At 43.9% G+C, this 27,942-nt stretch overlaps 1 protein-coding gene across 1 annotated transcript; it reads right to left on the reverse strand.

Moving 5' to 3' along the window:
- Positions 1-502: 502 nt before the first annotated feature.
- On the reverse strand, positions 503-27,929 carry VPS36 (vacuolar protein sorting 36 homolog). The gene is made up of 14 exons (XM_082216471.1): positions 27,720-27,929; positions 25,717-25,785; positions 24,135-24,205; positions 22,024-22,138; positions 21,567-21,656; positions 20,225-20,311; positions 14,634-14,666; positions 13,866-13,943; positions 10,688-10,822; positions 8,371-8,436; positions 6,807-6,871; positions 4,173-4,257; positions 1,828-1,904; positions 503-1,737 (listed from the first exon to the last, which is right to left on the reverse strand). Exons 1-14 carry the CDS (start codon positions 27,813-27,815, stop codon positions 1,644-1,646), a joined length of 1,161 nt encoding a protein of 386 aa, XP_082072597.1. The 5' UTR covers positions 27,816-27,929; the 3' UTR covers positions 503-1,643.
- Positions 27,930-27,942: the final 13 nt, after the last annotated feature.

The following is a 27,942-nucleotide window of genomic DNA, read 5'->3' on the forward strand; positions in this document are numbered from 1 at the left end:
TGGACTTAACCGCCCAGAGGTCCTTTACCTTTTACCTTTACAGGGGACATGATTCATAAGCCTACAACAGAGCTCTAAGGTACATGACGAAAGAGTAACTAAGATCTTGTCCCAACACTTGACACCCCCCCCCCTGCTTAACTTTTAAAGAGGGGTGGGATCAGTCATTTATATGGTTCTTGTTCCGGATGAGAAGATGAAAGTGTGTGCTTTATTTACACTAGTGCAAACAGCAGCGTGTCCTTAGTGTCTGGGGGCAGAGCTCAACCCCCCGATTATTATTCTGCCTCTGGTTCAGCTGGCTAGCTGACTCCTTGTCTACTATGGGAATTTCCCTCTCAGAGATCCTGCTATCCCTGCCCCATCCCAGTTGGTGCCACAGGACAAATGACAGTGCAAGTGACACATTCCTGCTTGGAGAGTGGAGGAAGAAATTCCCCGTGACTTGAAACCACTGTTTTTCTGGGGACTCTTTTCTGTTGATAAATTAATATGAGACAACTTTTTAGTTGATCAAAAGGTTTTTAATCAGCCAATCTAGCCAATTAATAAACTAAATATTGCAGCTGTACTAAAATATCTCTTCATATCAGACATTATAATGACACATCTTCCAGAACACAAAGCAAACACACAACTCCAATAGGATTACTGGTATTTGGTAAAACAACATAATGGTGTAAGAACACATCACATATGACGCTAAGGAATTATCCCTATTAAAATGGGTTTGTCTTTCATAGACGCAGTGATAACTTCCACCCTGATAGAGAATTGGTGCTCAAATGAATGACTGGTTTTTAAAAGAAAGAGTATTTAAAAAAGGCAGCTGGCAGAAAAGCTCTCAGAATCGCTGGCAGAATTCCTCATAGCTAGGCAAAATAAGACAAAAATAGCAACATCATGGAGTTGAGAATCAAAGAATGAAAGGAAGGAAATCTGAGTTCACAATGCTTATTGTCTTAACATTCAGCACAAAGCAACATGCTGGTGTCTACGTTTTTTATAATACAGATTAATCCTTCCTCTGAAGAAAGTTTATAGGCAAACATACCCAGGAAGATTTCCCCCCTGAAATGTAGGCACTTTCAAATTGAATTATTCAGTAGTAACTGGAAAGGGCAAACACGCTCTGAATCGTGTTACGTTCACACCAGTGATCTTCTTCTAACACTACCGAAAACATAATTGCTTTGGAGTTGTAGATACAAAGTCCATAGTCAAAATGGAATAGGGGAAAATGTACTAAGCAAACAGCACGTTTTGTGCTCTGTCTACTCTTGCAAGTAGGTCACAATAACATCCCCACCTTTCCTGAATCACTTAACTGCCTTCCTCTGTAATTTAATAGCACAATATTTCTAGTGTATCAAATCTGTCCTCTTAAGAAAAAAGTTTCAAATTAGTCCTCTGCATTAATTATCCCACACGACCTGCACACAGTTGTAACATAACATAATTTATGCACACTTTTATGTTCCCCCTTCTTCCTCTTTCCACATAGGGCCCACCGCCACCTCAGGAAATGTTTGTGCACCATCACAAGGTCAGCTGGGCACAAGGTAGATCATTTGGCTTCTTTTGGTCCAGCCTACATGTGGCAAGCATATTTGAACGGAGGGGAGGAGAGAGCTAACCTATCATTAACTCTGTGTGAGAAATAAATTTGGGTAGAATCTCAAGCCTTCTACAGAATCATCTCTGCAAAGTTGGCCCATCTTTTCAGCTAGAAGCAGCCTAGAAAAAGAAAAAGAAGTACTTGTGTTATTTTTAATAGATGTCTTGAGGTATTAAAAATGAAGGAAAATTTGTTGTTTATTTGCTTACCTTTCTTTAGCTAAAAGTACAGACATTCCCACGAGCTTTGCAAACTCTTCTGCTGTAAGAGATCCCTTTTCAGAGACCTAGAGGACAAAAATTATAAAATAAAAGCTTTGCATGGGTAATTCCACAGTGACCAACATACCATTTGTAAACTTATTTACATAACATTGTGTAAATTTAATGTTCATTGAAGTTCAAATACTATTAGCTATTTATGTGTTAGTTGGATTGATCTTCCCTACAAAAATAGCCAAGAAGTAGACATAGCTTAAATGCTTTCTTTTCATTGTGTTTCAAAAGATGTGACCGACACCACAGTTTTGCAACCTCACAAATTTATCCTTAACTTAAGACAATTATACATACACATGTACACACACTTGAACAGGTAGAGAGGTGTGTTCATGGCATGTAATCTGTAATATGTAAGAGTCATGATGGTCTCTCTCCCTTTTAAACTAAGTGTAAACTCTGCATCCATGATATGGTGACCCAGTACAACTGTGGTTCCAATTATACACTGTCCCAAAGACAGATACAGATCTCACACGTTATAAGGAACACTGTGCCTGGTTTTACACATTTAGTATCTGCTAAATGACAAAGGGATGGAGAGTGCTGGATTTTGATTATGGAGCCCTGGATTCAAATCCTTGTTTGGCTATGATGATCTCTTCGTGGCCCTGAGAAAGTCACTATCTCTCACCTTAACCCACTTCTCGGGTTTGTGGCAAGATGAAAGATAGGATAACCTCATATACAACGAGCCATAGCTCTTTACAGAAAACGTGATGGAATAATTTGTCTTCACAACTTGTGAAGCAGCGGTCATTTTTTTCGGTCCCGCCCCTCCACTCCAGTAACAGGAAGTCCTTTGAAGTAGGCATGCGTCCCTAACCTGCAGGTCAAATACCAGGCTTTTCCTGCTTAGCAAACATTTAGTTAGGATTTAAAAAACTTTGGGTAAAAACCTGTACTGGAAATCTGCTGCTGAAAGTTCGTAGAATTCAGCAGAAGCCCTACAACACTGGAGGAAGGCAGGATAGCCTGCTTCTGCGACAGATATCCCAGCAGAACTTTCTCAGTATGCTTGCAGAGCCGTTCCACCACCAAAGATGCACAAGCGGTCACGGCTGCAGGGTGGGAACACATGTACCGTATCCTATACGCTTTATATGCATGGGCACACTTGTTTTGACACCAGAATCACAGAACTGGCAAGGGCATTGGGAGGCCATCCTGTCCAACTCTGGCTCAACATAGGGGTTGACATGAAAGGGGGCTTTGCGGCCCCTTACCCCTTTTGGCAGCTGTCCGGCTGGGAAAGGGAGCAGAGATGGAGGTTGGAGGGGCAAGATCAACACAGTTTAGGACAGCTGGGGGGGGGATTCACATCTGGTAAACAATGTGCCTCTTTGGTTTCATATAGTACATGGGGAGAGGAGTCATGGGGACACAAATTTTCACAGCCCTCTAGCAGCTATGGTGGCTCATTAACCAGCAGTAATGTATCTAGAAGAGACATCACCTTGCCAACAAAAGTCCGTATAGTTAAAGCTACAGTTTTCCCAGTAGTGATGTATGGAAGTGAGAGCTGGACCATAAAGAAGGCTGATCGCCAAAGAATTGATGCTTTTGAATTATGGTGCTGGAGGAGACTCTTGAGAGTCCCATGGACTGCAAGAAGATCAAACCTGTCCATTCTGAAGGAAATCAGCCCTGAGTGCTCACTGGAAGGACAGATTGTGAAGCTGAGGCTCCAAGACTTTGGCCACCTCATGAGAAGAGAAGACTCCCTGGAAAAGACCTTGATGTTGAGAAAGATGGAGAGCACAAGGAGAAGGGGACGACAGAGGATGAGATGATTGGACAGTGTTCTCGAAGCTACAAACATGAGTTTGACCAAACTGTGGGAAGGCAGTGGAAGACAGGAGTGCCTGGCGTGCTCTGGTCCATGGGGTCACGAAGAGTCGGACATGACTAAACGACTAAACAACAACAAATGTATCTAGCAAATGTATCTGGAGGTGAATGCCTGATTCTGACCAAACTAAGCCTCCTGGAGCAAAATATACATCAGGAACAAGGGATGAATACTGCAGAAAATTACCCATCTTTTGCATAAAAGTCAGGCAATGGGAATACAGAGACAAGAGATCTGTTTTGACTGTATCCAGCTACGCTGAGCTTGAAGCAGGTGGGTGTCTATTCTTCTGACATGTAAAAACGTGTGGGTGATATGTGATTTACAAAAGGAAACAGGACATAGATTTGAAGCTTGGCGACAACAACAGAAAGCATCACTATTTCTTTAACAGATTGCTTGAGAAAATAAAGCGTTTACATACTGTCTCTAAGGCAGAAGCCACCATCTCCTCTTCATTGTGGGACTGGAGCTCAATCACCATAACGCCGCTGTCAAATATACGCAGCCTAAACTCGAGATGAGGAAAAATACAAACCTTAACTAGAAGCCTGTAGCCAAAGAATTGGTTGATTAGCTCAAATTGGTAAGTAAAATTTAGTCTCATTTACGACTCCGCCCAGTGCTTTATGGGCCCTTCTTGTCTCTTAGCATTTCCAGGTCACAAGGAGGTAAAGAAAGAAGAATTCTCAATGGGCAGGTTTCTCCACAATCTTGCCAACTTCCTTTCTTTCAAAAGGCGCACAGTCTCAATTCTGTTTTTTCCTTTTCTTCTTCATATCTCCATCCTGCTTTTCATTGTCCTACTTCCTTTCATCATCCTGTGGCTTAAGGAGGCCTCCTAAGACTCCTTGCCCCATCTGTCCCCATAGCACAAAGAGCCGTGAGGACTTTCATTCCAGATCCCCCCACACCTGAAACTAGCTCCTCCAGTCACATCAACACAACACATCTGAAGCACACTGCTCCCCCCAAAGAATGCTGGGAGCTGTAAACTGTGATCTTCAGATGAAGGGAAGTAAAGAAATTTAATAAACCACCACCACCGTAGTTTACCACTCACATTCCTCCAATTCCCAGCACCCTTAAAAATTACAGATTCTTTGGGGGAAGTAATGTGCTTTAAATGTACAGTGTGGATGAGACCCACTCCCTTCCTCAGGATACTGTTTAAAAGATATAAGAGCAAGGTAGTAAAGAACTGATTCTCTAGCCTGGTGTGGTTTCTGCAATCCTGAGTACGCAAGGAAGCAGCGCTTTCAACTACAGTGGTACCACGGGTTAAGTACTTAATTCGTTCCAGAGGTCCGTTCTTAACCTGAAACTGTTCTTAACCTGAAGCACCACTTTAGCTAATGGGGCCTGCTGCTGCGCCGCTGGAGCACGATTTCTGTTCTCATCCTGAAGCAAAGTTCTTAACCCGAGGTAATATTTCTGGGTTAGCGGAGTCTGTAACCTGAAGCACATGTAACCCGGGGTACCACTGTATTTCCTTTGAATCAGGTCCCCATTCACTGCTAAATAGGGCCTTCTTGGTAGTGGCACCTGCCCTGCGGAATGCCCTCTCATCAGATGTCAAGGAAATAAAGAACTATCTGACCTTTAGAAGACATCTGAAGGCAGCCCTGTTTAGGGAAGCTTTTAATATTTGATGCTTCATTGTGTTTTTACTACAGTGGTACCTTGGTTTACAACCATAATCCGTTCCGGAGGTCTGTTTGTAAACCAAAACAGGTGGTAACCCAAGGCGCGCTTTCACCAATGGGGCCTCCCCCCAAAAATTGTTCGTAATCCCCCCCCCCAAAAAAGGGTTGTAATCCAAAAAAAGGTTGCAAACCGGGACACGCACTTCCGGGTTTGACATGTTTGTAATCCAAAACATATGCAAACCAAGATGTATGCAAACCAAGGTACCACTGTATTTTGCCGGGAGCCGCTCAGAGTGGTTGGGGAAACCCAGTCAGATGGGCGGGGTATAAATCTATCATCATCATTAATATTAAGGACTATCAAAAAATCCGGCAGAGAGGAACTGAGAGACAATTAAGGGCCTCGGATGTGAGATCTCCAGGCTGATAGCAGACTAAGACTGTTGGACATTTGTTGGGGATTGAAACCGGGAAAGGGGACGGGGTGGGGTTTGGGGATCCAAAGGGTGTTTAAATATAATCTGTCTTTTTCTTTTATTTTGTTTTGATATCAGTATGAAAAGTGGGGAATTCGTGGAAAGGAATTTGGGTCGACTTTAGAAAAAAGGATTTAAGAATGAGTACTGAGGTATAAATTTTAAGGTTTATAAGGTAAAATTGATTTTTAAAAAATGAATTAAGTATAAAAAGGTTAAAAACTGGGGATAAGAACTTGTTGAATTTACAATTCGAATGGGAATATAAGAAGGGGAGGTCTGGGGAAGTCAGGGAAAGATGTTATAGAAAATAAGGATTTCAAATTGTATGTGTTTTTAATTTTTCTTTTTTCTTTTTTGGCTTTTGAAAATGGAAAATTTCATTCATATATATATATATATATATATATGCTTTCGTAGATTTTCACGGGTACAGGAATGCAGGTTTTGGTGTCTTCGGGTGTCTTCCCGTGTAAGAGTCGGGGTGTCTGTGCAGACAGACACCCCGACTCTTACACGGGAAGACACCCGAAGACACCAAAACCATATATATATATATATATATATATATATATATATATATATATATATATAAAATCTATCATCACCACCATCATCAGGTGGCAAGAAGAAACACCATGACCTTCAGAAATGTAGATATGCGCCCTTACTACTTGACAACTACAGCTCACATACACCTGCCGGGTTTTTCAAAAAATCAGTTGGTAAGGACGAGGCAAACACCAAACCTTAAGTGGGCATTTGACAGAAGATAGCATAACTGCAGCCATGTGCCTGGTTGCTTCGTGCTACTTCTTGGTTCTAAAGTCTGCATATTGGAAGGAGGATGGGGGAACAAGCCCCATCATACCATTTCTGGGGGACAGGGGAGGGGAAAAGATGAGTTAGAATTAAATTCTAAAGGATTCTCACCTGAGAGGTAATTTTAGTGCTTCCAACATCTTACACGCATTTACTAGATCTTCAGGTGAGAGCAGCTAAGGGGGTGAGAACTCAGTTATGTTAATCACATTGCAAGCATGTCTTATTCTCACAACTGCCTCATAGAACACTCCCCCCCCCCTGCATTATGGTGTGAATACAGAAGCAGTAAAATACATCAGTGTCAATTCAAATATGAATAGTGCTTACATGTATTAACAATCCCTACTCCTCCTTCAAACGAGAATATGTAAATCCTAAGAAATAATGAAGGTAACCACACATGTAGGAGTGGTTCATACGTTACCCATGTGGATATTTACACCTGAAAATACAGTCATAGGAATTGTCTCCGAGTCAAACTACACATTAGGGAAAGGAGTATAGCAGTCTCATAGGACAAAGGCTCCTAATAATTTGAAACACACATTTATTTGGTTTCAATCTTTTGCTGGCACTCTGTAACATGACAAATACCAGTTACCTCATAGCACACACCAAGCATGGGAAACCCGTGACCCTCCAAACGCTGCTAAACTACAACTCCCATTGCTCCTAGTAAACTTGGCCAACAGATAGGGATGATGGGAATTGTAGTCCATCAGGACCCGAAGGGCCACATGTTCCTCACTACTGACCTAAACAGTCACCAGTCTGTTGAGCTCGAATCAAAGAAACCCACACACATACTTTGCTAAGAAAAGTAAAGGTTTAGTGCAGTGATGGCAGAACACACCGAATGCTTTTTAGCTTATGTTTCAAGCCAAGTTGCGTATTATGTGCTAGTCTTGTAGGCCTCGTAATCTGAAATGCATAATAGTTGGAATAGACTGCTCTTGCTCTCTGTGGACTTATCTGGCTGCTCTGCAATGCAAGACATCTGTGCAATTCAGAAAGTATTCCTTTTGGCACTTGCTTGCTAGTCAGTCTGCAAGAAATAAAGCTCTCATGCAACAGGCTTCAGCTATTTGAATAGCAAAACTTTTAAATCTTCTCTTCCCAGTCTGTTTTGCTCACTCGCTCCACATATTTTAAAAAAATTATTGACATCCATCTCCACGCCCTCAGAACGTAACTGCACTTCAGGTATTTTACAAGCCTTCGTTTTATTTCAAAAATACTAAAAACTGTCCAATGCTTCACCAAGGAATCTTGGGAACTCAATGCAAGGTCCAGTCGAGCTCCAGATGTTGCTGGAACTCCCATAATCCCTGATCATTAGCCATCCTGGCTAGAGCTGATGGGAGCTGGAGTCCAAGAACATCTGGAAGGTCAAAGGTACGCCCGCCCCCGCCTTAATGCCTTCAAGACATCCCCACTTCATTGTTCTGTAGCACATTATTGGATGGAATTTACTCTGGAAAATTATCCTATCTTGTTAGCATTATTTTTATAATGTTCTTTTAAAGAAAAGGGGAACAGCTAGACACCAAAGGGAAGAAATATTTCCCCATCCCCTACAGAAACAACATCATTTCAGTTTTGGCTACTTGGAGAAGCATTAAGTGGATCAAGCCAACTTTTGAGGAAATGCAACAAGGTCATTGTTCCTCACCTCCAAGCCTCGAGCACGATTCACCAAGCAGTAAACCTCTGTGAGTGACATTATTCCTCCCCGCTCCTGTGGACACAATATCAGAGAACCAATTTAGAACATCCAGCCTGCTGTCTCTAAGAAGTTATGATGGGCTAGTTGACAACATCAACATGCCCAAGCAGAAAACATACGGTGGTACCTCGGGTTACATACGCCTCAGGTTACATTTTAGTGTATTTTTGGTCTCTGTGGAAGCCGCCCAGGGTGGCTGGGGAAACCCAGCCAGACGGGCGGGGTACAAATAATAAATTATTATTATTATTATTATTATTATTATTATTATTATTATTTACGCTTCAGGTTACAGACTCCGCTAACCCAGAAATAGTGATTCAGGTTAAGAACTTTGCTTCAGGATGAGAACAGAAATCATGCTCTGGCGGTGCGGCGGCAGCAGGAGGCCCCATTAGCTAAAGTGGTGCTTCAGGTTAAGTACAGTTTCAGGTTAAGTACAGACCTCCGAAAGAGTTAAGTACTTAACCCGAGGTACCACTGTATCTGGAAATGCAAATGACACAGAAGCTGCAGTAAACATAGTCCTGGAAATTTGTCAGTAGTTTCTAAAAGGTCATCTTCTTTTTCTATTTGACACTGCTCCAATGATCTGCTTCGTATCTTACTTTCAAACAATAGTTAAGCCAATGTGCATGGAGTGAAAAATCAGAGGTGCTTTGCTCCTTCTTGCTGCTGCTGTACCGCTAAGCATCACATCCAAACCCAGATTTGTGGTTAGCTTTCCCTAAACAAATGATGGATGTTAAGTCAAGAATCTTGGTTACAACTTGTGGTTTGTTTGGAGAAAGCCAAGCTAGGAGCCCGGGTTTGGACAAAACCAAATCATGGCTTAGATCCCAGCAGCATGGTAGAAGGAGGGGAGGAGTGAAGTTCCTGTGATTTTTCACCCTGTGCAACAGCACAATCCCCTTTCAGCCATAGTTAAGCTGACCATGATTTAAGGGGATGTACAAACACTGCCAGTGTGGATCTCCTGTGTACTCAGCAGTGGTAACAGAGGCAAATAATGTAGCTTCTGAGCAATTTCCCAGTTCTCCTTCAATATCCATTATACAGTGGTACCCCGCAAGACGAACGCCTCGGAAGACGAAAAACTCGCTAGACGAAGAAGTTTTTCGTTTTCTTAGCCGCTTCGCAAGACGCATTTCCCTATGGGCTTGCAAAACGAAGCTTGCCCCGCAAGCTCCGGGGATAGCGGGGAAGCGCAGCGCGCCTTCCCCTCTCTCCCCGGACCCCTTTTGAACCAAGGGGTGGCAACGGGGAGAAGCGATCTTCTCCCCTCCGCCCCTTGCTTCAAAAGAGGGGACAGAGGGGAAGGCGCGCGGCGCTTCCCCTCTGTCCCCGGACCCCTTTTGAACCAAGGGGCGGCAACGGGGAGAAGACAGGTCCGGGGACAGAGGGGAAGGTGCGCGGCGCTTCCCCTCTGTCCCCGGATGGTCTCCATAGGAACGCATTGATTGATTTTCAATGCATTCCTATGGGAAACCGTGCTTCGCAAGACAAAAAACTCGCAAGAAGAAAAAACTTGCGGAATGAATTAATTTCGTCTCGCGAGGCACCACTGTACATCTTTATCACTGGATTGAAAAATTATACTGTGGCACCTATTGTTTAAATCTGCTCACAAAGGAGTATCACCACTGAAGAAAGTCCACATTTTAAAGAAGCATATTAGCAATAGTTCTGATCCAACAGAGCCCCTACTTTTAAAAACCTGAATTCCTGTTGATCACCCTATGGTGAGGAAATGGGACTGTTTCCATCCCTTATTCCTCCTCTCAAAACAGCTGATGAGGTGGATTTTTATTTTTAAAAATAAGGCTGTGTATGCACAATCATGTTAGATGAGGCTGAGAAATTGCACGCACAGCACAGCACATAAATGTCTGCTTCTATGCATTGTCAGCCTCTGTTGCCTGTGGCTCTTACTGCTAAAAAAAGTTGTGGGAATTTCATTGTGAAATGCAAGATCTGCTAGTTTGGAATGCTAACTAAAAGAAAGCCAACTTTGTTTTGTGTTGTTTTTTAAAACTGGATGTGCGTGTGAGTTGCCTACTAGAGTGCCCTTCTAACACAGCCCTTTTAATTCCCCAAAGATTTAAAATGTGCCCCTGATTAATCTACTAACTGGACATAATTTTGATCAAGTGTGTTATGGCTACAATCCTATGCCTACATACTTAGTCCAAAGTAAATATGCACAGAAATATAAAATATGCATTGTAAATATGAAATAAATTAAGATTCTCAAGTGCCTTACCTCTAAAGGTGCCTGTAAAATGCCAGCTAATTGCTTTGCCAGTTGCATATGGAAATGTGTTCCGGATCCATGTGTTTCCCTGGTGACTGGATTAGCTATGCCCATGCTCAACAGGTATGATTTAAACCTGATTGTCTGTGGAAATAGGAGAGAGCGGGAGGAAGAACAATGCGGATTAAGATGCCATATTCTTTGGAAGTGATTGAAGGGAAAGTGAAATTACTGAAGGCCACATACAGCATACTATTAGAATGGGAGATGAAAGATGAAGAGGTAAAATCAGTCATGATTAAATGGGCACAAGATGTAGGGCACAACATCATGATGGAAGGTTGGGAAAAATTATGGAAAACTGATTTAAAATTTACAGACTGTTCCCTGTTGAAGGAGAATTATATGAAGTTGATGTACAGATGGTATATGACACCAGTGCAGTTAGGGGAAATGTACAAAACTAGTTCAAATATATGTTGGAAGTGTAAGGAAAAGGAGGGAACATTTTATCATATGTGGTGGGATTGTAAGGTAATTAAAAAATTTGGGAAATAATATACAATGAATTGAAGAAAATGTTCCATCTAACATTTGTTTAAAAACCTGAAGCATTTTTGTTAGGGATCGTAGGGAAAGACCTGCCAAAAAAGCTGAAAAACATCTTCATGTATGCAACAACAGCTGCGAGAGTCCTAATAGCACAAGGATGGAAGACTGAAGAAACCCCAACGAAAGAATCATGGCAAGAAAAACTGATGGACTATACAGAACTGGCAAAATTGACAAGGATAATTGTGACTTCAAAGATGAATGGGAACCCTTTACAAAGTATTTGAAGACGCAACAAAACGGGGGGAGGGGTATTAAGAATGACATGTTTTTGGATAATATATTTTGTTTAAATGTTCAATCAAACTTATACCAAAAAAAAGATGCCATATTCTTAACAAACAGATGCATCCCAGATAGATGAACGAACATAGAAAGAGCCTGCTAGTCCAGGCCAGTGCCCCATCCAGCCCAGCGTCCTGTTCTTGTAGGGTCGGATTCAGCATAGCAGTACGGCAAACATTCCATCAGAGCAAGGATTCCTCCTTGCACAATGGAAGTTTAACCCCCTCTCCGCGTACCGCATGCACTCTAAATCTGTTCTGGGGGTTCTCTCAACCCTCTGGAGCCGATCTGCGATGTGCAAGGCTCACACAAGGGGAAGGGAGGAGTCCCATTGCTCAAGCAGAGATGCCTATGGGAAGCAGGTCCAGCAGCAACCCTCTTCTCCTGTGGTTTCCAGCAACTGGTATTCAGAAGTACACAGAATGCAGCCAGCAGCCTCATCCTCCACATTTGTCTAATCCTCTTTTAAAGCCATCCAACTTGGTGGCCAGCCATCACTTCCTCCTGTGGGCAGTTTGCTCAACCTGAATCTTTCAACATTCAGCTTCACCAGATGTTCCTAAGTTCCAGTGTTATGAGGTGGGGTGGGGAAACTTATCTTTATCCCCTTTCTCTATATCATGCATCATGTTATGCAGTTCAGTCCTGTTTGTGATGGCCTGGGAATCTGATTCAGAGGCTGAACCTGAGCAATCCCAGCCCGCACAGGAGTCCCCGCCTCCAGGGCTGGCTGAGCTGGGGCAGGGGCTTGAATCTGAAGGGCCCGCACCTGTGCCGGATCCTCAGGAGCAGACACCAGATGAATCCACTCTGGCTCCTGAGGTGATGGAGAACCCATTGCCTGCAGGTACTCCTCTCCCAGCCCTGACAGGGGAAGGTGAGGTTGCCTCTGGGTCCAGTAACCCTCCAGCCTCTCCTGAGCTGCAGAGGCTCAGGGCAGAGAGGCGGAGGGAACTAAGTTCTATCAGGAGGAGTGCTCGCCTCCAGGCCAGGAGAGGTGAGTCACCAGAGGATCAGGGCCGCCCTATGCCTCGGGGCAGATAAAAGCCGGCAGCCCCAGTCCCAGGTTGCGGGAGCAACATCGCTGGTAACCTGTTCCTGCCGGCACCCTGACCTGCTCTCCTGAGTTCCTGACCACGCCCGACTCCTCGCTTTGGATCTCGCTTCGCCCCTGATGGGAGCCTCCTTACCCTCAACCTAAGACCGGCCTTAGACCACGCCGCTCAGTACCCCCCCCCCAGGACCAGCACACTGTTGCTTCTTACTTGCCTTTTCTCTAAATTAAAACACCACCACCACCAAATGTTGCAACCTTTCCTCGTATGGGAGTTGTTTCATTCCCTAGGACGGAAGTTTTAGAAGTACAGTGGTGCCCCACAAGACGAAAAACTTGCTAGACAAAAGGGTTTTTCGGTTTTGCGTTGCTTCGCTAGACGAATTTCCCTATGGGCTTGCTTTGCAAGACGGAAACGTCTTGCACTTTTTTTTAAAAGCCGCTGGAAGAGGCGCAGTTGCGACGGACCGTGCTTCGCAAGACGAAAAACATCGCAAGACGAAAAGACTCGCGGAACGAATTCTTTTCGTCTTGCGAGGCACCACTGTACTAGGAAGTTCCTAATGTACTAAAACAGGGAGATAACTGAGGAGTCATAGGTCTGCCAAAATCATGACCTGTGCTACATTCCCTATCTCCGCTCAAGTTCACTCTTAAAATTCCCCAAAGAAAACGAAATGCACCTATTATACCCCTTGCCCAGCAAAGAACAGGTGCTGTTTTTAGGAGGCCAAGCAAAGAAAGGCTTGGGAGTAGGAAATGGCCAGGATTCAGCATGCAGAGGAAGTGGATGCCGACAGCATTCCCCAAGTAGGAATGACGCTGCCGTGGATTGCCAAGTCACCTTTTCCTCACCTACAAAAGACTGCTCTCCTTGCTCTACTTGCAAGGAAGACCCTCAGCCAGCTTATCCTCAAGGAAGCTGGGACAGATTTCTCATGAGACTATTCCATGTTCAGGAAACAGCCAATAAATTAAGCATCAATATCAGCATTATTGTGAGTGAGTGAGTGAGTGAAGACTATAGGTGCATGTTCATGCTTATTTTCAACTACAGGCGAGGTTGTGGGCATGGATGAGGCAAAGCACTGCGGTGAAGTTTCATAGATCACCAGCATTTGTTATGCCATATTACCAATTCAGAGTTTGGAAGCATTATATATATATTATCATGGCAGCTTAAGTCCATGTTTCTCAGAGTGCGTTGGCGTCTAGCGCATTAAAATATTAACTGACCTCATCTTCCGTGATGTCACCTTGCTTTTCTTTGATCTTGTTAGCAATCGATTTGGACAATTCCACCATTTCCTTAGCCTATTAAGACACAACAGAGAGACAAGACACAGCTGTTGAAGACAGAACACTCTGCCATGAGCCTCTGACGCAGAATCAAGCTTTGAGGGGCTTCCAAGCAGGACATCTTGCAGATTTAATCAAGGCCACTTCCAGACAGTGGCTAATTTCAGGTGGGATTCAGTCACAACCTAACCAATTCAGGCTGCACAATTAGATTTGATTGGGTAGTCTTGCACAACAAACCCACTTCTCCAAAATGTTGCATATTTTTTTTGCCATAAGGAAACGCACTGGAACACGTGAAGGAACACTTCCTTTGACATAACATCCAATCTCTCTGCAAACAAATCAGGATGAATGCTCAATAAACAGACTGTCTGGAAGTGCCCCAACTATTAGCACAAGGTGATAGCTAGAGAAAGGGAGCTTCTGGACTCAGTCTGAGCATTCCTTCTCTCACAAATGTAATGCTAATCATTAGTGTAAGAAGATTCAATCATGACTTCCTCCAAGATGATTTGCTATGGGATGGGGTGGAGTCTTAGCCACATCCCACAGCTTCCTACCCACTTAGAAGCGGATCCTTCAGACACCATCACCTGTTACCTGCGACATTCAGCAGGGCATGCTCAACATTCTGCTTACTCATGGTTCTCTGGATGGGGCCTAGCCAATTTAAATTCAGAGAGTTAAAAAGTGATACTTTACCTTTTCCATTAGCTTGCTGAGGTCTTCAAAAGCCTGCAATAATCAGACACACACTTGGTAATGTGTTCCTCACTTATAGAAAGACAGTCTCATTGCATCATTGAAATATTTCTTCCACCGCTGCCTTCCCTCCAAAATCAAAGCCCTGAAAATAATTAATTCTAGCATTGTAAGACCATGTGCTTTAAAACTGTAATTAAGAAGATTCTAGCCCTGTGCTTTGTAAGCTGAGCAGACTGTTTCTGTATGAATAGCACGCTGTGCGTTAAGAGGTCCTCACCTTCCAGATAAGAGGGTGGGGTCATTTTAAGTCAAGGATTGGCAGTAAATGACCTTTAATACTCAGATTTCAAAAGCTTGTACTTATATTTAAATATTCATAGGTAAAGGTAAAGGGACCCCTGACCATTAGGTCCAGTCGTGACAGACTCTGGGGTTGCGGCGCTCATCTCGCTTTATTGGCCGAGGGAGCCGGCGTACAACTTCCGGGTTATGTGGCCAGCATGACTAAGCCGCTTCTGGCGAACCAGAGCAGCGCATGGAAATGCCGTTTACCTTCCCATCAGAGCAGTACCTATTTATCTACTTGCACTTGACGTGCTTTCAAACTGCTATGTTGGCAGGAGCTGGGACTGAGCAATGGGAGCTCACCCCGTCCTGGGGATTCGAACCGCCGACCTTCTGATCGGCAAGCCCTAGGCTCTGTGGTTTAACCCACAGCGCCACCCACGTCCCATTTAAATATTTATAGGCAAGACTAATTAAAAAAGGAAAGTACCACGTATGCCATCTATGAGTTCCCTGAAGAAAAGGCAGGTTAGAAATGTAATGAATAATTACAGATGTATACCACCCATATAACTGGAGTTCTCTGGGCAGTTTGCAGACCATTAAAAATACAATATGAAGCAACATGATAAACAACACTAAAACTAATTGGGGGGAAATCAAAACAGCTAAAGCCAACACAAGTATTGCAAACAATTTAAAACCATGAACTGCAAACATAAACCTGACATCTCATCAAAATCTGGAAGCATTTAGCATTTAACAAGACATTATTGCATGCAACATTGCCTCCCCAATTATTCACCAAATTCACTATTCTAACCTAATGGAAATGATCAAACCTTTAGCATCTTATGCATGTTGTCAGTAGCATGCAGAAAAACAAGCCAGCAAAGAGAGAAAAACAGATGTAGATAAATAAAGGGCATGCTGTAAATAATTCTTCCCCTGTCTAATTGATTCACGCCCAAGTACAAAGGAGAATGTGCACACACCTAACAGGAATTTCCTCAGAAAAACAAAGAACTAAGGGAATGAATTTTTATCAGCAGCAACCAGCAGGTGCAGGAAACCCATTTTGTAACGCAGGGCACAAGTTCTGAAATAAACTGATTGATAAGTGCAAAGCAGATTTCCCTATGTTTTCAACATCCACCGTTTGATTTCTTTTATCCTCTGATAAACAGAGTGGAAGAGAACAACACGGGGGCACAGAAAATCGCCTCATACTGAGTCAGAACATTGGTCTATCTTGTTTAGTATTGTCTACCCTGACAGGCAAACTCTTCTGGATTTCAAACAGGGCTGTCTCCCAGCCCTACCGGCAGCTGCAGGTTATTGTACCTAGAATCTTCTGCATACAAGGCAGATTTTCTACTGGTGGCGCAAGAAAATTGGCTGCTTCGGCTGCAAACAGTAGCCTCATGGCTCTTCCTCCACCAGCCCTCCCTGATAGGTAAAGGTAAAGGTAAAGGGACCTCTGACCATTAGGTCCAGTCGTGACTGACTCTGGAGTTGCGACGCTCATCTCGCTTTACTGGCCGAGGGAGCCGGCATACAGCTTCTGGGTCATGTGGCCAGCATGACTAAGCCGCTTCTGGAGAACCAGAGCAGCGCACGGAAACGCCGTTTACCTTCCCGCCGGAGCGGTACCTATTTATCTACTTGTACTTTGATGTGCTTTCGAACTGCTAGGTTGGCAGGAGCAGGGACCGAGCAACGGGAGCTCACCCTGTCGCGGGGATTCGAACCGCTGACCTTCTGATCGGCAAGTCCTAGGCTCTGTGGTTTAACCCACAGCGCCACCTGCATCCCCACCACACAGTTAAAGATAACATGCCGCATGTCTGCTTAGAGACCTTTGAAATATTAATCAACATAGAAATGCTTGGAAATAAATAAATAGTCATTGTGCTGTAAGATGACCCTTTCCCAATCTACTTCATGGGGTGAAGTGTAGCGGGAAGGTGGTGGAAAATGAACAGCAACACACCATCTTATAATTCAACCGCTTTTACTACATGGGGTGGAGGAAGACCAGCAGGAAACAAGGGGCTCCTATATTGTTCAGCTCCACCCTAAATTTGTATGTGCCAGTTGTAAAAAGAGGAGAGTAAGTAAATCCTTATAAAAACGACAGAGATCAATTTGTTGCAGTAAACAATAAGGAGTGACAATGATGTGGGTATGATCTTCTTGTTCTAAAAACAAGGAAATTCTACCACCAGAAACAAAAAACACAGTAGCCAGAAGTGATAAACAAAAACAAGCTGTTACAAATACCAGGAAGCAAATTATTAGGAAAGATAAACCCTCGTGTTTATAGAATTCCCAATCCCCCTTCTTCCTTCTGCCCCCTGCCATTAGCTAGGCTGCATTCATATGGCCTTAAACGGCTCTTTGTTTTTCTAACCCTTAGAAAATGCTTTGCGGTCTCTTCGGACAATTGGAAAAGCCTGCATTTATTTCTCTGTGTACAGTGTTTTGAGTCAGCCATGCCTGATCCAGTGATATCATGGCAATACCTTTGTCCAAAGCAATGGAGGAGGAAAGGATTGCTATATAGCAGGCATAGGCAAACTCGGCCGTCCAGATGTTTTGGGACTACAACTCCCATCATCCCTAGCTAACAGGACCAGTGGTCAGGGATGATGGGAACTGTAGTCTCAAAACATCTGGACGGCCGAGTTTGCCTATGCCTGCTATATAGGTTTGACCCTTTATAAAAATTAACACTGGAAATATGCCCTGCGATGCTGAGGCTGGAAGGCACAAAACTCAAGGAGCAAAGCAGGAAGACAGTGCAGATTTCTAAAACACAGAGTCCCCGGACGTTTGACGGTCTATTGATCCCTGCGCCCCCACTGTGCTCGCTTCCCCGCTGCCACCAACCCGTTACTCTCGGGTACACACTGAGTCCAGACAGTTGTTAAAATTAAACCAAATAAACAAGTTTATTTTATAAGCATTAACAAGTTTATGGTTTCTCAGATAATTTTCTTGTCAGTTTATTAACCTTAGTTTCTTTACCAGCCTATACCTTCCTAATACCTTCTGACTGATTATCTCAACTGTATGACTGACTCCTCTTAACAGATTATCTCACTCTCTCACATCAAACTAGCCCAACCAACAGACTTATGTGCAAAGGCACACTGTGATTTGTGACACGTTAGTGTGTCGGCCGCAGTGCGTAGGTGTGTTGCACAAACGCTCCTTTGCATTCCTCCTGGGGCTGGAAAGGGATTAGTAAAACTAAATTACAGTGGTACCTTGGGTTACATACGCTTCAGGTTACAGACGCTTCAGGTTACAGACTCCGCTAACCCAGAAATAGTACCTCAGGTTAAGAACTTTGCTTCAGGATAAGAACAGAAATCGTGCTCCGGCAGCATGGTGACAGAAGGCCGCATTAGCTAAAGTGGTGCTTCAGGTTAAGAACAGTTTCAGGTTAAGAACGGACCTCCAGAATGAATTAAGTACTTAACCCAAGGTACCACTGTACTGTGTTGTGAAATGATGAATGTCTATAAAGTGTGTCAACCAACATGAAAAGTTTGGAAAGCTCTGCTCTAAAATATAAAACATTTTAAAGTGGTGTGAAAGAAACACAGTTACACCACAGGCACTTATATGTGACGCTTTATACGGGCATGTTGCACGCAGCTCTCACTATTGCAACTGATGCACTGGTTAGAGGAGAAGTGGCATTTTTGATTACTTGACCATATACCGTATTTTTCGCTCTATAACACGCACCTGACCATAACACGCACATCGTTTTTAGAGGAGGAAAACAAGGGAAAAAATATTCTGAATGAAACAGTGGATGTATCATTTTTGTGCTTCATGCTGTGGCCACAGACATGTGATCTGATGGTGAATTTGGGGTGACCCAATGCAAAAATCCTGAGAATCCCTGTGGATCCATGCTTTGTACCACTTTTTTGCACCATTGCAGCCCCAGGCAACAGTGGGTGCGTGATTTGGGGGGGGGCAGGCTGTAGCCATGGACATGCTGTGTGCTCTGATGGTGAATTTGGGGTGACCCAATGCAAAGATCCTGAGGATCTATGTGGATCCATGCTTTGTAACCACATTTTAAGTGGGGAGGGAAGGAAAAACACAGAAGGCTAAGAATGCAGGAGAGGGCTATAACGTGAGGAAAGGAAGGCAAAAGTCCCCCCCCCACCCACCCAAGCCAGCCAGCGCGCTCTCTCTCTCTCCCTCCCTCCCATCTGCATGTTTTCCGGCTGCCTGATATTTATTTTTTTTAATTGCCTTGACAGAAGAAAGCATTTTAACTGCATTAAGAACTATTTAGCAGCGAAACCTAAGCTTTGCCATCCCTTAAGAGGTACACAACACTGTAATCTTCCAGATCGCATGAATTTACAGGCAAAACACTGTTTAAGGATTTCATCCTTTTAAATGGAAGAAAGCATATTTGAATGCTGTGTGTCCCCAAAAACAAAAAGCAGGAAGTCAAATCAGAATTTTAAACTGAACCTGTAATCTCTCTCCCTTCACAAACATTGTTCCCTCCGGAGCACAGAGAGGAATTAGAGGGACGCTCTGCTTTCCTCTCTACTTGTCTGGAGGGGAGGGGCTTTCCCTGCTCTTTGTTCCGTTTCAGCAAACACAGCAACGAAACAGAGCGGGAGGGCAGTAAGACCCTGAAGCAGAATGCAGGAAAGCTGCCACTTCCTCTTCTTGCCTGGAGGGGAGGGGCTTTCCCTGCTCTTTGTTCCGTTCAGCAATTGTGAAGCCCGATTTGATTTTTGCCTCATTTTTCGGCTCCAGGGACCACACATTCGCTCCATAACACGCACAGACATTTCCCCTTCCTTTTCAGGAGAAAAAATCTGCGTGTTATAGAGCGAAAAATACGGTAATTTCTATACTGCTTAATTTATTAAAACTATCTCTAAGCAGTGCACAGAAAACTGAAGCAACAACAGACAACTTAAACTAACGTTAACGTTCCCAAATAACAAATTACGCTATGCAAGCGCTGGAGGAAAATAATTTTTCCCCAAAAGAAGCATTCACTTCATGATAAGAAACCTCTATCTTGTGCTACAGCTGCGTAAAAAGTGCAATAACTGCATTTGTAGAGGGGGGAGACATCCTTTGCAAAAGCCAGTAAGCAGTGGTCATGTATTTTTAAACATATAACACATCTGGCTCCCAAACACAATGACTGTGATCCAAATATAATTACAGACTCTCCCTATCAGCAGCTTCCAACAACTCAAAGAGTTACAAAAAAAATCTGCACATGAAATTCCAATATTACCCACCTCGGAAATGTTCTTATCCATCTCTTTTCTTCTTTCTTCTAATTTTCTCTCAATGCCTACAATTCCTGCAGCTCTTATTCTCCCTGTCTGAAAAAAAAATATAACAACAAAAGGATTATGAATGAAGTGCTTAGAGTTCCCTCCTTTTGGACACAAGTAAGGCCCTGATGAGATAATGGCTGGGCCCCAGAAGGACAAAGCCCCACCCCAAAAAAGCCAGCATCCAGCTGCACAGCAGCCAGTTCTGAGAAGGTATTTCAATTGCTGGGAGCTAAACAAATGTGTAGGGACACGGGTGGCGCTGTGGGTTAAACCACAGAGCCTAGGACTTGCTGATCAGAAGGTCGGCAGTTTGAATCCCCGCGACGGGGTGAGCTCCCGTTGCTCGGTCCCTGCTCCTGCCAACCTAGCAGTTCGAAAGCACGTCAAAGTGCAAGTAGATAAATAGGTACCGCTCTGGCGGGAAGGTAAACAGCGTTTCCATGCGCTACTCTGGTTCGCCAGAAGCAGCTTAGTCATGCTGGCCACATGACCCTGAAGCTGTACGCAGGCTCCCTCGGCCAGTAAAGCGAGATGAGCGCCGCAACCCCAGAGTCGGTCACGACTGGACCTAATGGTCAGGGGTCCCTTTACCTTTACCTAAAGTCTGTGCCTGCCTTATAACATCTGTGAGATCTGGGACATGAGGTGTATTTAGAAACAACCAGGGGCCCCCTAAATATTCTGTGGCCTGTGACAGTGTCAGGAAAGGCTGTGCATGTCAGTGCACATTTAGTGCACCTCATTTAGTGCTATTTCTAAATGCAACTGTATACAGTGGTGCCCCACAAGACGAATGCCTCGCAAGACGAAAAACTCGCTAGACGAAAGGGTTTTTTGTTTTTTGAGTTGCTTCACAAGACGATTTTCCCTATGGGCTTGCTTCGCAAGACGAAAACGTCTTGCAAGTTTGTTTCCTTTTTCTTAACACCGTTAATACAGTTGCGACTTGACTTCGAGGAGCAACTCATAGAACGCGGTGTGGTAGCCTTTTTGAGGTTTTTAAAGACTGGTGATTTTTGAAGCTTTCCTAAAACTTTCCCGACACCGTGCTTCACAAGACGAAAAAAACCGCAAGACGACAAAACTCGCGGAACGAATTAATTTCGTCTTGCGAGGCACCACTGTAATCAGCTTCATGTTTTCAAATTACATTACCTGTCAAAAATAGCCAATTTCAATTAACATTGTGGGATGGGGAGGAGAGTGCTACATAATAAAACAGATGCATAAAGCAAAAAGGATACTTATTGAAATGCTTATTTGAAAGCAGAGGTCCAATAATCAGAAACTGCATAAACACCTGCGAGCCTCTGGTAACATCAATGGTCTGAGAAGCAGGCATGTTTTCCCACCTCCGCTGAGTCATTTCTTCCGATAGCCTTCTGTAGAACTGTGCAGAGGTTTAAAAAAAGAAAGGAGGAAAGGAGGGAGGTTAATTCCAAGGATGCACTGAAACTGATTTAAATATATTTAGTATTTTCTAAATAAAAACAATTTCATAAAAGTAATTTCTCAAAGGACTGAGTTTTACTGCATCACTTATCTTTACAGATCTCAAAAGTTTAGCAGTCCATACCAGCATGTTACAAGCAAGACACAATAGTAATAAACAGTAATACCTGTATAATGATTTATTTTTACCCATTTAAGTCTTGCAAAAAAATCATTTTAACCAGGCTTTATCTTTACACAAATGAAATTTATAAAACCCATCCCAATATCACCTCACCCCCATCAGGCTAAAAATACATATATACCTCAATCTGTCCATGTTCTTTGAAAGAAAGTTTGATATACGAGTATTTACTACTCTGGAAAGGGCCAGGCTCCTTGTTGGAAGGTACTGGATGAAGATGAACCACTATTTTCGCACTGAAGAGATGGGAAGAGGAAGAGAGAAAATCTTTATGTGCCCTGTAGTTATAAAAAAGCAAGGCCGCTTTCTAAATATTAACAAAAGTAGATTTTTAAAGTTTTATGCAGTCTTTTATCACAGGCTAAAAATATAGCTGGTGGAATGTAATATTACATGTTTCTTATAAATTTTCAAGAATTCATTCAGCTGTTAAGAATTTTAGTTTTCAGAATATTTCAGAATATTTCATCTCTCTCTCTATATGTAATAGGAGATTCAAGGCAGACAAAAAGGAACTTATAGAATTGCAGAATTGGATGGGACCCTTAGGGTCATCTAGTCCAACCCCCTACAATGAAGGAATCCCAATTTAAGCATACATGGCAGATAGCCAAGGAAGTCCATCGCCTCTCATGGGAGTCCATTCCACTATCAAACAGCTCTGATGTTTAGTCAAAATCTCCTTTCTTATAACTTGAATCCATTGGTTTGGGTCCTAGCCTCTGGAGCTTCCTCCAATCCTCCATATGGCAGCCCTTTAGATATTTGAACATTGCTATCGTATCGTCTCTCAGTCTCCTCTTCACCAGGCTAAACATACCCATGAGGATAAGCGCAGCAGCCTCTGCCAGTGGCAGCCCTCCTACCTTCTGGGACAGGGATGGAGAGGGGTATGGCGCTGATGACAGAAGTGCTGGGATGGCAGCGGGGCAAATGTGTGCATGTAGCTGTACCCGCTGCTGCCACCGAGCGAGTGCTTCCTCTGCCCTGCCTGGTTCCAACAAGCAGCAGTACAGTGGTACCTCTGGATGCGAACAGGATCCGTTCCAGAGCCCCGCTCACATCCTGAAGTGAACGTAACATGTGACTGCGCGGGCGGTGTTTCACTGCTTCTGCGCATGACGTCATTTTGAGCGTCTGTAAAAGCGGTGAAACCCGGAAGTAACACGCTCCATTACTTCTGGGTCGCTGCAGAGCGCAACCCGAAAATATTCATCCCGAAGCTACTTCAACCCGAGGTATTACTGTACCATCACAACTCGGAGTTGCGCACTGTCACTGCTTTTCACACTGTGCATAGGTAAATGATAGTATTTTTTACAAGATGCTTTGATGGTGGTGCTGTGGTCTAAACTACAGAGCATAGGGCTTGCCGATCAGAAGGTCGGCAGTTCGAATCCCCGCGACGGGGTGAGCTCCCGTTGCTCGGTCCCTGCTCTTGCCAACCTAGCAGTTCGAAAGCATGTCATAGCGCAAGTAGATAAATAGGTACCGCTCCAGCGGGAAGGTAAGCAGTGTTTTGCTCTGGTACGCCAGAAGTGGCTTAGTCATGCTGGCCACATGACCTGGTAGCTGTCTGCAGACAAACGCTGTCTCCCTCGTCCAATAAAGTGAGATGAGCACACAACCCCAGAGTCGTCCGCAACTGGACTTAATGGTCAGGGGTCCCTTTACCTTTACAGCCACTAATGGAAAAGCTGCAATGCTCATGGAAGACAAACATGCCAAGCTCGCTGGACAAAGTAGTCAGCACTACTAGAGGCTACAGCAACAGGCTGATAAATCCACTCTTCACAAGCAGACCCAAGGCAAGGTTACATGTATCGTAGAACAAATTATAACAGGAGCGTCTCCACCCACATCGTTCAGCCCAGACACTGAGGTCCAGCTCCACGGTCCTTCTGGCGGTTCCCTAATTGAGAGAAGTGAAGTTACAGGGAACCAGGCAGAGGGCCTTCTCGGTAGTAGTGCCTGCCATGTGGAATGCTCTCCCATCAGATGTCAAGGAGATAAACAATTATATGACTTTCCATAGACATCTGAAGGCAGCCCTTTATTCCGCAGGGAGGGCGCCACTGCCTAGAACCCCACTCATCCTTGAATAAAGTTCTGAGAAAGGAAAATAAGGATGCATTACGGATTGGATGCTTGTGAAATACTGAATATTCCAAATAACCCAGGGAAGCGACTGTCCCCAACATAACAGATTTTGCTACAAACTCACAGTACTACCTTTTTCCTATCCCGGCTGCTTGTTCTTCAATGAAGATAATTTGGGAAAGAGGAATAGCCATACAACAGTCCTAAAAGTAGCAATAGAGAGAATAAAAACAAAGACATTTTAATTGAATCCTGCTCTTATTTTAAGACTGTGGAATCACGGCACTGTTTTTGCACTAAGTTCTGCACTGAAGCATTTCATGTGTAGAATTCTTGCCATTCTAGACCATTCTTGCTACTCACATACACAGGTGTGTGGAGAAAAAAGCTCCCATGGATATGAAATACCGTATTTTTCGCTCTATAGGACGCACTTTTTCCCCTCCAAAAATGGAGGGGAAATGTGTGTACGTGCTATGCAGAGAATGCAGGCTTTCGCTGAAGCCTGGAAAGCGAGAGGGGTCGGTGCGCACCAACCCCTCTTGCTCTCCAGGCTTCAGGAATCGCTGCGCAGAGCTGCCTGCAGCCCCCGGCTTCGCGCAGCTCTGCACAAGCCTGGGGAGACCGGCGCGACTCTGCGCCGGGCTCCCTAGGCTTGCGGATAGCAGGCTGTTCTGGGGGCTGGGGTAGGGGGAAGCTCGGGCTTCCCCTGCGCCAGCCCCGTGCCTGCGGGGGAAATAAATGTTTTTCTTTATTCCCCCCCCCAAAAAAAAACCTGGGTGCGTCCTATGGGGCAGTGCGCCCTATAGGGCGAAAAATACGGTAACAACAGCAACACATTGCTCAAAATGACCCATTTTTTTGCCTAAGCTATCCTGCAAGTATAAACTGCTTTTTACTGTTTTCGGTGCTGTAACTGCAAACATTTTGGGCTTATTAACATCTCCAGTTTAAATCTCTGTACCTCAGATTACATAGATCTATTTTATTTCATCATTTCCAAAGTTGTAATCCTCGTGAATTTTTATTCTTGAAACCAACTGTTTAATTAGCAAAGAATAAAATTAATCTATAGCCTTTTAAACGGAGGGGGTTTTGTTTTTGTTTGAAATAATAATAGTTATAGTAGTAGGAGATTGGCTAAAGACAGTAAAACCTGTGAAGAGGCAAGGCTGCTAACTCACAATTCTCTAAATCATGTCCCACACACCTAACCAGTCGCATGCTGAAAACAATAATAAACCTCCCCTTGGGCTTGCACACACCCCAAACCCTCCCTTCTCCTTTAGAGAGGCTGCAAGGAGATCAGAAATTTTCGCTTTCATTTTTGATCAATCAGAATGCAGCATGTTGTCTAAACCCTAAATTGGGTTGCTTTACATGTAATGCCAGGTCAAATTATGGTTTAGCATGAGCAGGCAAGTGTGTTGGTTCACATTTACTAATAGCAGCCCCTTCGCTCACCCCCAGGTTCTGCTGCAGAGACAGCAAAGGGAATATAGCCAATGTTTGGGCTTAGCCAAGATTTGTGCTATGTCTTGCTCCAAAACATACCACAGGCCATAACCAGGGCGTGATCCAATGTGTGTTCTTACGGCACATGGTTTGTTTGGGGGAGACAGTTTGCTCACACAACCATCACAGGCAAATTAACTTTACTGTTCTTTTGCATATTATATGGAAATTACAGACATACCAGAGTGCTGAAACTTACATGATTTTTCTGATCTCTCCAGATCAATCTGTGTGTACTCAGAAGCAATATGCCCGTATCAAACTTTACCTGGGTAAGGAAGAGATATTTCAGTTCATCTAAGTCTCATCCAGTTTTTGCCCAATACATAATTTAAAAATCATGCAGAGTACTTGCTGGATACTACTAAACACCTTGAGTGAGCAGGGCATATGTTCTTACAGTGGGCTTCTCCCTCTACTCCCCCCTCAAATCTGGAGGGCTGGATGAACTTCTAGAACAGTTTTGGTGGGCACACAGGGAGAGATAAACTTTCCAAGTGTTCTTATGCTAAACCAAAGTTTAGGAATACAGGAAAATGCCTTATACCATGTCAGCACTGACTGGCAGCTTTGCAGGGGCTACCAGCAGATATCAGGCTTAGAGCAGATTGCTCTACCACTAAACCATGGCCCTTCTCCATTTGAAATTTCAATTATCAGCTTTTGCTTCGGCTCCTTCTAGATTGTGCAGGTAGGCAGAACTGGTCGAAGCAAGCATGAGCAACAGGTTCATGGTTGCTTTCGCCTTTGAAATCTTGAAATTCAGGTCCCTACCTATAATCTGTCACTTCCTGTAGCAAAATGAGAGGTGCTTCTTTTGACATTTAAGATGGAATTCAAGTACTATTTCCCAGGAATACCAGACAACAAAGACCAGTATGAATTAGAATGAAGTAGCTTCAATGCATATGAACCACAGATACTGTGAAATCCATAATAAAATGAGGCAAACTTTTTGTAGATTAGAGCAGGCTTGTTGGTGCAGTTGTTAAACTTGAGGTGTGGTGATGAGACCTTGTGCACTTGCATTGCTCCTTCATTGCCTGACTTTGGATTTAAGTCAATTGACTAAGCTTTCTCTAATCCAGAGGTGCAAACTGCCCTGGGGAAAGGAACTGGAGAGTGAGGCAGGCAAGGATGACCTCACAGCCTGCTCCAAACAGGGCTACCACCCTATGCAAAGGATCTCAATGACTGGTTTTGCTCTGACACTGTTTCAGTGTGATTTTCTTCAATTATTCTGATTTCAAAGGTGAGATGCTATTACAGCGTGATAATAAAGAAAATAAAAAACTCCACATGTGATCTGTGTATGAATGCTACAGAAAAATCCAGATATTTTAGCAAGCCTAACCTACTTAAGATGCAGGCATGAAAACTTTAAAAAGATGTTGTATTGATAACCTCCGACTCAAAAACAAAGCTGGAATGTAGAGGAAGACACTGAAATGAGTATTGTAATGGGAGAGAGAACCACAATCCGCACCTTCTTGCAACAAATTCACTACCTTGCTTGATGCTTCCCGATACTACAAAGCTCCATTCAATCCAAAACTATACTTCTGACTAACTGGAAATAGCTTGCAGATATTTATTGGCTTGGGATTTTATATAAGTTAAGTGATGAATTAATATGTTTAATTTCAAAATGAAAAGATTCAAGGATGTTATGGTTTAAGTTTATAAGAACTATGATTTGGAAAACCGTTAAAAGGATATGCATTGAAATTCAACCAAGGGGAAGCGAGGAAGTCACTTAACAGTGTTAATAAGTGTAATTTTAATAAGTTTATGATTTTTTTTGTCTATAATTTTGTGAAAATCAATAAAAAAAATTGGAAAAAAACAAAACTATACTTCTGGACACCTTGCCTAGGGATGATCTACAGTTCCAATACCTGCGACAGGTAAGAGAAATCAGTCCAAGCCCCACCCAATGCTGTTGGGGGTATTTCATTTCACAGTGCCAGGCAAAATACTCCCTGCAGGTAGAAAACGGAGCGGGGAGGGGCGGCAGCACCCTGACACCCTAGCTTTCTAGATGCAGTTTTCTGCGGGAGGTTTTTCCCTTTTTAAAAATCCTCCTCGGGGCAATCAGGACCTCTAAGGAGGAGAGCTCTGCCTGCTTCCTCCAGCCCGCGCCCCTGCCTTGCCTGCCTAGCCCAGGCCCGCCTGCCCCGCGCCCCGGCCGGCTCCCCCGACCTTCTCCTCGCCGTCGTAGAGGCGGACGCCGCGCTGCTGCGTGACCAGGTTCTCGTGGATCTCCAGGAGGCCGCTGGTCCAGCCGAAGCGGTCCATGGCGCTTAGGCCAAGGCCGGCCTCCCTCCCTCGGCAGGAAGGCGGCGGGGATGGCGGAGCCGCCCTCCGGCACCTCCCCGTTTCGGAAGGGGAGCGGGAGGCGGGGAAACGGGCGACGAGGAGGCCG

This window comes from Podarcis vaucheri (assembly GCF_965113315.1).
Source record: "Podarcis vaucheri genome assembly, chromosome: 3".
Taxonomy (NCBI): domain Eukaryota; kingdom Metazoa; phylum Chordata; class Lepidosauria; order Squamata; family Lacertidae; genus Podarcis; species Podarcis vaucheri.